Source organism: Drosophila sulfurigaster, chromosome 3, assembly GCF_023558435.1.
Source record: "Drosophila sulfurigaster albostrigata strain 15112-1811.04 chromosome 3, ASM2355843v2, whole genome shotgun sequence".
NCBI lineage: Eukaryota > Metazoa > Arthropoda > Insecta > Diptera > Drosophilidae > Drosophila > Drosophila sulfurigaster.
The window spans coordinates 19,551,640-19,562,155 of record NC_084883.1 but is presented as its reverse complement, the minus strand read 5'-3'; the positions used below and the strand labels follow the sequence as shown (position 1 = coordinate 19,562,155).

General features: G+C 37.0%; 1 protein-coding gene across 2 annotated transcripts; it reads left to right on the top strand.

Annotated features, from left to right (window-relative positions):
• The first annotated feature begins 2,566 nt into the window (after positions 1-2,566).
• Positions 2,567-9,789, top strand: LOC133845289 (dnaJ homolog subfamily C member 5 homolog). 2 transcript variants are annotated; one of them, XM_062279713.1, is made up of 7 exons: positions 2,568-2,757; positions 5,036-5,174; positions 5,244-5,396; positions 5,464-5,595; positions 7,117-7,179; positions 7,819-8,026; positions 9,049-9,789. In XM_062279713.1, exons 1-7 carry the CDS (start codon positions 2,723-2,725, stop codon positions 9,069-9,071), a joined length of 753 nt encoding a protein of 250 aa, XP_062135697.1. In that variant the 5' UTR covers positions 2,568-2,722; the 3' UTR covers positions 9,072-9,789. The 2 variants fall into 2 exon arrangements, with proteins under 2 accessions (XP_062135699.1, XP_062135697.1); XM_062279715.1 differs by lacking the exon at positions 7,117-7,179 and having other exon boundaries at positions 2,567-2,757.
• Positions 9,790-10,516: the final 727 nt, after the last annotated feature.

The following is a 10,516-nucleotide window of genomic DNA, read 5'->3' as shown; positions in this document are numbered from 1 at the left end:
AACAAGTCTAGCAGCGACTCCCCTCCCACTCCAGCAGCACCCACTGCTATAGCGATCAAAATTTGCAGCGCAGAATTATTCTGCATCAAAGTTGTCGGCTTTTACATGGCCCACAGATCTGTTGGGGTGCGCACAGCGCATGATGCTGTCCCCTCTGCCGCTGCTCTGCCCGCGCCAGCGACGCCAGCGCTGACGGAATGCTACGCTCAGGCACGCAGCGCCACACGCCTCTGACACTAATACTGAGTCATTTTTGGGGTTTTGGGGCTCTCTCGTAAATATTATTTAATTGTGGAAAAAATTGCAATGCGCTGCGAGCTTTTTTTTCTTTTGCTTTTGCATTGTTTTGTGTCGGCGTCGACAACTGTTGTGTTTTGTTTTTGTATTTTATTTTTCGTATGTGCATTTTGTACTCACTTTCGGTTTTCGGTTTTTGTTTGTGTTTTGAGAGGGACTCAGAAGCTTGTACTGACCGTAGCTGTTGCTCTGCTGCTATTGTTGTTGTTGTTGTTGTTATTATTGTATGACGCTTATCAATTATTTTGTCGTTGCATGCGAAATTTATTTAAATGGCGATTGAGTGGGACTTGCAGTGCGTAATTGCATAAGAATTGTCAATACGTATTTTTTTTTGCTGTTGTCAAATTGCACTTTGTGGGTGGGCGAAACGTTGTGCGTGGGCGTAGGCGGGAGGCGGGGTAGCGACATCGATAAATGGGTTGTAACGGTAAAAAGCTAACGACGCGTATTTCATTGCTTTATTTGCGCACGACTGCTAATTGGATTTGCAATATGGATATTGGCATAAATTTATAACTTTAGACAATTTGCTAATTGCGCTATAAATACACACGCACATACGTCATGTTGGCACACGCGCCCACCAACACACATACACTCATAGATTATGTGTTGGTATGCGTACGTGAGTCAGGATCCCAACGGAACTCCTCGATAGGCCTCGATAGCCGATTGACGATAGCTAACTTAATTGTAAAGTTTTCCCATTAATTTTATGCGCCTGTAAACACTCATACACACGCAAGCATATTTACGCACAGTGTGTACACACTGAATTCATGTGTTTGTTGTAGTTGTTAGAGTGCTTTAAGAAATTTGTCACGTTCTATGTTGTGGCGATATTTTAACAAAAATTGCACGCACTCAAAAACAGACGCACAACATTTTCAACGGTACAGTCGAAAACTAGATATTCTTTTTCAGTTGCGCTCTTTTATTTGCAATTTTTATGCATTAAAGAAACATTCGAGTGTGCGAGAACGTGCGAATGAATGTGCGATAATTTATTAGCCCCACATTTTTGACATACATATGTAGATCTCCCATCACCACACTCCCCCTCCCAATCAGACACTAATGAACATCTATTGCCCATCATCATGATCGTTTTATAGACAGAAATCTTTACATTCAGTTCGATCGCGCCCCAAAACTGAAGAGAAACAACAACAACACACACGTTGAAACACATTGCTTTGCCCGCCTGACACCTGTTGCTAATATAACGGGCCGCCAACATTTTGCGAGCCGTAGTCGCAGATGTTTGTTGAGCATGCAAAAGGTGAACAAAAAAAGCTAAATACATAATTATTGTAAATTACAGAAACACTTCACGCGCGATTCACTTTGATTTGTCTTTGTTCGTCTTTAACATTCAAATGTGTAACAGTGGCAAATGGTTTCCGAGAAAGAGTTTTGTGCCATTGCCATTTGCAAAGAAATTCGAACACACGAAGTATAAATTCACTTACACACACTTTTCAACACAACCGACAATTTCAACCGCCAAATCAACACTGACTCGAGGCGGCATAATTCTAATTGGACTTAGCGGGTACAATGGTCACACTTGCGCTATAAAAATTATAGCGATAACAATTGCTTGCTATCGGCAGTTAAATTTATTTTTATTAACACTTGGCAACCCTGGAAAGGTTGCATGGCGAAAAATCCAGAATAATGGTTTAAAACTTTTAAATGTTCTTCATAAATACATAATACTGCGCAATTTATTGATTTAATAGAAGTTGAGAAACATTTTAAATGTCGACATATCGATAGCATGGCTACATGACTGTCGAGCGTCAGGAGGCTCTTTTCACCAATCAGAACAATTTAAATATTATTGTAAGTACGCCCATTATTTTTTTATATTTTAATTGCCGACTACAAAAGTAAATAAACATTTTTCAGCAAAAACATTTAAGCAGTTTTTAGTCTTAGGCGCCAAATACATTAGGAGAATTGAAATAGTATTTCGAAAAGTTAGAAAATAGTTTCGATATTTATGGTATATTTTGATATTTATGCCAGCAGTTGTATGTTTATCGAAAAATACATTAAAAAGACTGAACTATTTTCACACAGCAATAAATGAAACTATGTAAAGAAAGCCAATTTTCATTTATTTATAATTACAATATCAGTTGAAGGCAAAAAAACATCGCAGTACGTTATAAATATATCGATGATTAAACTAATTTGAAAAACATCGATGCATCGATAATGTCATCGGCGGTTCACCATCGCTAGCTTAGAGAAGTTTGTCATATTTGTTAAATATAACAAATGTGTTGTTTCCCGACTGTGTGAGTGAGTGCGTGCAAAAAAAAGCTAGTGTTAATAATTAATCGCCAGTAAAAGTGGTCCCATCGTATCAAAGAGGTACGCGGCAATAGCAACAGCAAATAACAGCGGCAATATGAGCGGAGGTGGCATGGATAAAAGAAAACTGTCGTAAGTTACAAAATTTGCAAATGCCTTCAATTCCTTTTTTTTTCTGCGCACACATACATACACACCGATACGTTCGGTGCAGATGGCAGATGCGCGTTGCCAACGCCAGCGGCAGAGGGCAACGATAGCGGCAGCGCTGTCGACGTTCAATTGATTTTCCACGCAACAACAGCAGAAACGGTGGCGGCGACGACGACGGCAGAAGGAAACAGCAGCTGAACGACAGCGTGCAAGGCAAGGCATCGCCTGCTGCCGTTTATTGAATTCCTTTGGATTATTTGTATTAGGATAAACAAGGGCCACTATTGCCTAAAAAATCGAAAGAGAGTTGTAAGAAACAGGGAGAGCGAGAGCGAACGCAATTGGTCATGCACATGTATGCGTATATGTATGTGTGTGTGCATTCAGCTAATTTGAACATGTTAATTCATATTCTCACATCGAGTTGAACGACGTGTTTTTGCTGAGAACCTGTCGGAATTTATTGAATACTGTAGTAGTATTGTAGTACGCTCATCCAAAGTACACAAGCACATACTGGTGCAAAAACTGTCCGTTGATTTGTGATAACAACAAGTGCGCTCTCTCTCTCACACACACACATGCTGAGTACGTTATCTATAACAACTTTATATTGGAGTGTTTTAGCTGGTTTAGCCACTAAATATTTGGCAGCTTGTGTCCCCATTCGCCCTCGCACACACAGACACACGATGATAAGTGCGTACATGTGTATGTATGGAAAAAAAACAATACATTAAGTACTGCATATTAGAAGCGAGCATGAGTAATGCTCGAGCGGCATTTCTTTGGCCCAATTCTCAGTGGGTTGCATTGCCTCATTTGCAGCGTGTGTGTATGAGTGCGACCACTAGTGTGTGTCCTTGACCTTGTGTCTTGCCTTGTGCTGTGCTTCCTTCCTTTTGCTCCGCACACACAAAACAGACACCAACTGTGCAAATGATCTTTCAAAGCGCTCTCTTGCATTAAGTGCTGTCCTCCCCACTCCCGTCTTTCCTTCCCCCCACTCGTGACGATGTCTCATGCTTTTTCTTATCAGCACGTAGATTTGCTGTTGTAACACACGCATAAGCGGCTCAGCTACTTTGGCCAAAACGATTGTGCACCACATTCAAAGCAAACATAATTTTCGCAAATATGTGTGCTAAAAAAGGCAAAAGAAATAAAAATCCATAAAGAATTGCAGTACGCGAGTAGAGGAGGAGGGGGGATGTGACATCTTGGCTGCATTTGCGGGTGCGTCATCAATGCCAAGTAGTTCGCCAGCAGCTGCTGCGTACGCATCCCACAGTCACCCAACCGCGCCCTTCTTTCTAAGAACGCTCTGACGTTGTCCAATGTCACCGTCACCTTTCTCTCTCAGGGGCAACACCAAGCCTGTTAATGTGAACGTATGTGTGTTGCTATCGCGTGTTGCATTACCTTTAACTGTTGCTGTGAAATGCCAAACTATAAACAAAACATCAATAGCGCTGGCCGTCGCAGCGGACGCGCTTAGTCATCATCGTCATCAAGTCGCAACATGGGAATAGCAGGCGAACTCGCACACTGTTATTTGTCGCTACGTGCACAGCAAGTAAATAATAGTTCAACAAACCGCAAGACCAACACCAACATCATCAGCACCAGCAGCTGTTCGTTAAAGGGATCACATAGTAGGCGTATTGTGCCTCATATACGAAATACTAAATCTCTAAAACTCACCCCGCAAATTTGTTGTTTTAGTTTTTTGCGAATGTGCCAAGAGTGCACGACTATATATAATATATGAACTTGACTTCTGGGTTTGCTAACTATACTCAGTCCACTTTTTGTGTTAGAACAATTCGTGACTACGTTATAAAACTCAAGGCTGATACTTTAAAATTGCGCTAGTAATGCGATTTTTGCTTTATTGATTTGCAGGCAATCGGAATAAGATAATCAAAATGCAATAAAAAGTTAATTCAACGGAAATGCCAAATTTAATATAAAAAAAGGCTTAAATCTCTTCGTTTAAATAACTAAAATAGAAAAAATATCTATTATAAGTTATAAGTTTATATAAGTAAGTTTATAAGTTTATTATATGTTCTACAAAACTTATATACTCTTTTTTGTCAATAAATACAAGGTCGAACAATAAAAAGCCAATGATAATCTCTGCGGTTTTCCCCCCACTATAATTAATAAGCAATTAATACATATTCTTTTGACATGCGATTGCAAAACATGTTACAATTTCAAAAACTAAACACATGCTAATTTCCGTTTTCAGCACATCGGGCGATTCGCTGTATGAGATCTTGGGACTTCCGAAAACAGCCACAGCTGATGACATCAAGAAGACTTATAGAAAACTTGCACTTAAGTACCATCCAGATAAAAATCCTGACAATGTTGATGCAGCCGACAAGGTGACGTACAATATGATATAAAAAACGTATTCGACCTATTTAATTTTTGTATTTTAATTCTGAGAACAGTTCAAGGAGGTCAATCGGGCACACTCGATACTGAGCGATCAAACCAAACGCAATATCTACGATAATTATGGTTCGTTGGGTCTCTACATTGCCGAGCAGTTCGGTGAGGAGAATGTGAATGCATACTTTGTGGTCACATCGCCAGCGGTGAAGGTGAGTGAATGATGGAGTTTAACATATTAATAACGTTTCTTTAATCGAATATCTCTCTCTTTGATAGGCCTTGGTTATTTGCTGCACTGTGCTGACGGGTTGCTGCTGTTGTTGCTGCTGCTGCTGCTGTTGCAACTTCTGTTGTGGCAAGTTCAAGCCACCGGTGAACGAGTCGCACGATCAGTATTCACATTTAAATGTGAGTGATGTTTGATTTGCTCTACTTATTGATTGCCTACCTACCTACTACCCACTACTACTTACCTACCACATACTACTACTAACCCTCCAGATTTAATTTAATGCAAAACAAAAGACAACAACAAAAAACAAGAAAACCAATCGATTTCAATTTGAACTTAACTGGCAATAAATACGCTATCATCACACGCACACACACGAGCACTCACACACACGCACACTGACACCTCACCTGTATATACAATAATACTTAACTACATTGATAAACTTAACTATCTAAAGCTGGGCAAATACCTTTTCAACACTCATACACACACACACACAGGACTTAAACTCATTTTGATGATTTTTGTGAGGCAATTGTTTAGTCAAAAGTAGTTTATTAGCTAATCATACGCTTAAATTTAAAATGGCATTTTTGCAAATCGCTTAATCGGCACATTGATCGATCAATAAATGCTTTCTTATTTTCCTTGAGTATCTATTTTTCTTTTTCTTTTTGTTTAACGTATTCCTAATTTTGTGTCGACGCAACAGCCTGAGTTGAAGTTGCTTTCATTGTTTGATTTTGATTTTGATTTCACTTTAACTACTTAATTGTGCTACTGTTATTAATCTACTGCCTCGCCACTCTTTCTCTACTATATTACTTGCTCTATCTATCTCTTTGCACTCGTATTACTTTCTTAGTTTTGTCGGGGTAAGTATGTAGTTTGAGTTTTTCTTTCGGTTTCTTCAAATCAGCGAAATCAGTTGTTGACAATGGCAAAGGTAAACACAACTAACTAACACCAAAGAAAAAAACCCACCGATGTTTCCATCATTTCTCAACTCCAACATTCATTTATTATTTTATTCTTCAGTTACTTTTACTGTTTTGAGTTATTTATTTATTTGTTTGTTTGTATTTAATGCGGACACCACGAAAATCATCAAATGCTTCAACGTCTCTGTACTTTAACCACATATATCAAAATATTTACTCAACTTTCAATCGACTTTGAATAATAATTTACTTACTGGACTCATCATTTTGTGCAGCACATAAAATAATGTATTTTATTTCTGTGTATATCAATGCAATTCGATCGATCTTGAGCCCTTCTCTTTTGGTTATATCGATTATGACAGACAAATTGCTTTTCTTGTTTTTTACGTCGTCACAATTTCTTCTTTCAAAAAACACACACGAGATTTTTGCTTGATTTGATATTGTGCTTTTATTATTCTTTTGAATTCCAATTCTTTTCTTTATTCTGGAGGAGCAAAAGAACAACAACCAAAAAGAAGACAACAAATTTACGTTTCAATTTTTGTTTATTTTTTTCTCAAAACTACCTTTTTCGATCGTGTCTCATCATATCCACCTACTACTACCTCACACACAAATTGCGTCTGCGCGCCACACACACATTGCATATCGCATATATGCATATATGCAACGATCTGACTATATTATATATGTACATATATTTATATGTGATATGTGCGTGTGTGTGTGTTGTTTGCTGTGGTGCAGCGCCCCGATGGCAATCGAGAGGCCAGCGATCTGCCACCGCAACTGGGACAGCAGCCACGTCTTGTAAGTATTGAAATAGTAGGAATCGACACAGGCACGAGCACGGCATGATCTCAGGGAAACCAAAACCAAACCAAACCCACCCAAAATCCACTAAAGTGCAACTGTATTAATCAATTAACTAACTAACTTCACACTGCAACTGCAAACATCACCATGCTAACTAAAACCAAAAAAAATTTAGACGAGCTATGCGAAACTTGAGTGACATTTTAGTGTGAAATTGCAAGAAGTCGAAGAAAACAAGATCTAAAATTAATGTGTATATTGTTGATATAAGAATGAAGCGATAATTTGGTGAACTGTTTTTTATAGAGATGGGACTGGGACTGGTAAATGGGTAAATGAATTCGCATTTATTACGTAGCATTTGTTGTGTTAATTGTACTACTATTGTGTTTATATTTTAATTTGGCAATGTTTCTTAAGTTTACGCTTTAGCAGCTGAGCGAGCATTGTAAATTATTATCCACTTGCTTTGTAAACGGCTTTCACACGCTGCTAGAAAACTAAAGTTGACTAAACAAAATGCTGAGGAACAACAAGAAAAACCACTCTGCCGACACTGCGATTCACCGACTTCAATAACGAGTTGAATTCTTGTCAATTCCTTACTTACATTCTGTACTTTTCTATACGCAGGAGGACGTTGATCTCGACGATGTGAATCTGGGTGCTGGAGGCGCACCTGTGACCACTCAGCCACGAGAGCAGCCCGGTGGACAACCCGTGTTTGCTATGCCGCCACCAGGAGGTGCTGCTGTTGGCGTCAATCCATTTACGGGAGCTCCAGTGGCTGCCAATGAGAACACGTCGCTGAACACAACAGAACAGACCACATACACACCAGGTATATAAACTGATGAGTTGGTTCCCCTCCCCATCAACAACAACAACAAAAACAATGACGAGATCTATGATGATGATGAGGTTATGCGAAACAAACAATAACAAAAGCGTCTATGACCATCGAACTTGTTGTTTAACTGTGCAGAGAGAAAACATTTAACTTAAATCAAAACGAAAAAGAAATTATTGTAAAATCACACTTTTGAATGTATTACAGATTAGTTTGATACTGACAAAAGCAACAAACCAGTCTATATAGTATATATCTATATATATACAACAAAAATATATACATATATATATTAACTTTTTGTGCTCCCAACACACACACACACATACAGTTGTCAGGGAGAAACATAAAACATAATTAATATGATGCATTATGCAAAATCGTAACACCTTTCTAGCGATAAGCTCTCTTATATGCAGTCCTAGCATATGTAGCACAGTTATAGGACCTAAACGTATATTTTTAGACACTCATATTTTCACCGCAAAACTCCCGACGAAAATAGATGATATACATTAATAAATAATATGATGATTATTATATACATACATCATATGCTTTCCATTAATTTCTCTGACTCTGATTCTGATTCTGACTCGTGACTTTCTGTAACGCACTCTAAACAATAACATCCAGAACGTCCAGATCAGATCCATTTTGTCCATTAGTCGGCAATTATTATGAATTAAGAATGGGGCACTGTCTATAACACTGCCTATGAAAACACTAAATGTAACTATGTAAATCAATCGATTTATTGGGCACTCGCCTCCTTCTTGAAGATGTGAATGGAATTGCAGCATATTGTAAATACATCTTAACACAATTAACTATCTCTCTGATTATATTTAGTTTGTTATTTTATCTGCTTTGTTTCCATTTTCATCATTCGATCATCGCACTGCCAATTAGAACTGTTTTGATTTTGCAACTTAAATTTAACATTATATTTTAATTTTTCACTATACTTTTCTCTCTCTTTCTCTTCCCCCTTCTCTCTTCCTTCAATCTAGATATGGTTAAGCAAAAATATTAGGTTCATGCTTCAAGCGAGAGACACAAACACCCAAATCATGAGAGCGTTTTGAACAGCCACACACATTTTTTAAACTATTTAAATTGCAACTTTTTGTTAACAATTTGGGTATGTTAGACAGCATGGAAACAACAACAACAACAACCAGAAAACAAAAACAAGATATATATAAACACACACATACCTAATATATATATTTATTGTAAGCTTTAGAACTTAATTCTAATTTAAAAAAGAAACAAATATATGATGATCTTAATTGTAAAGCGGCAGCTCGCTGGCAAAGTTTTAATCGATCCGATACAAACTCAATTATTTCCATAATCCTAGACGAAGCGCGAAACTAAACTGAATTGAGAATGTTTCACACATCACACACACACACACACAAACACACACACATGAAGTTCATCATATGTAATCGATATTCATAATATTCATGTGCTGTAGGTATTTAATCTGCAAATGCATATTATCTAATCAATTACGATATTTGATACTTACATACATAGATACAACTAACCCAAAGTGTTATTTCCACATATATACCGTATCAACCAAACAAAAATTATATATATATATACGCGTACTTACAATTATAACACATATACTATGTATGTCAACCTTAGTAAGATCGAGCAAAAAAGTTAACTTAATTAAATACTTCTATATATATACACACTATATTTAAAAACAAACGTAACGAAATTTATATATATATACATAATAAACACTTTGGACTATTTGCTGACCTTGATTCGATTCCATTTGATTCAAATTGATTTAATTGATTGCATCGGATTGTAACCTGTTAAAACTGCTTCTTATATCTTTTATATAGAAATTTCAATAATTTATTTTGCATTTGCGAGAGTGTGTGTGTGTCTGTTTCTGTGAATGCAAGCTGCATCTTAGCTAAAAAAAAACATCATTATTAAAAAGAAAATTGTAATTGTTTATTGTTAAAAACTGATCGCTCTTTCGTGTGGCGTACGAAACCTGTGACCATTATTTTTTTGTATCATCTCTTTAAATTTCAAAATAGGTTTACAACTAAATTGTTAAAAAAAAAATATGTATGTAAAGAAAATTCAATAAACTGTTGCTCTTGTTAAACAATGGGTCACTGCATCGAAGGAGGCCCATTAATATTAACTGCAAAATGTAAATACATAAGTCAAGTTAAACAAAAAAACAACCTAGAATTGCACCCGATTGAAATGGAAATTAGAATTCTCTTGTAAAATGAGAAAATCTATACAAAAAAAGAAAAAAGAAGTAAATGTATTAAATCCAGGCCACTCGAAAGTAGTTAACCCCCATTTAAATGTTATTCAAAATTGCAAGTACAATATTGTCCACAAAGTATTGCAGACTTTAACTTATCAAAGAAAACAAAGAAAATAATGTGTATTATTTTAAATTGTATTGGATTTTAGCCTTCT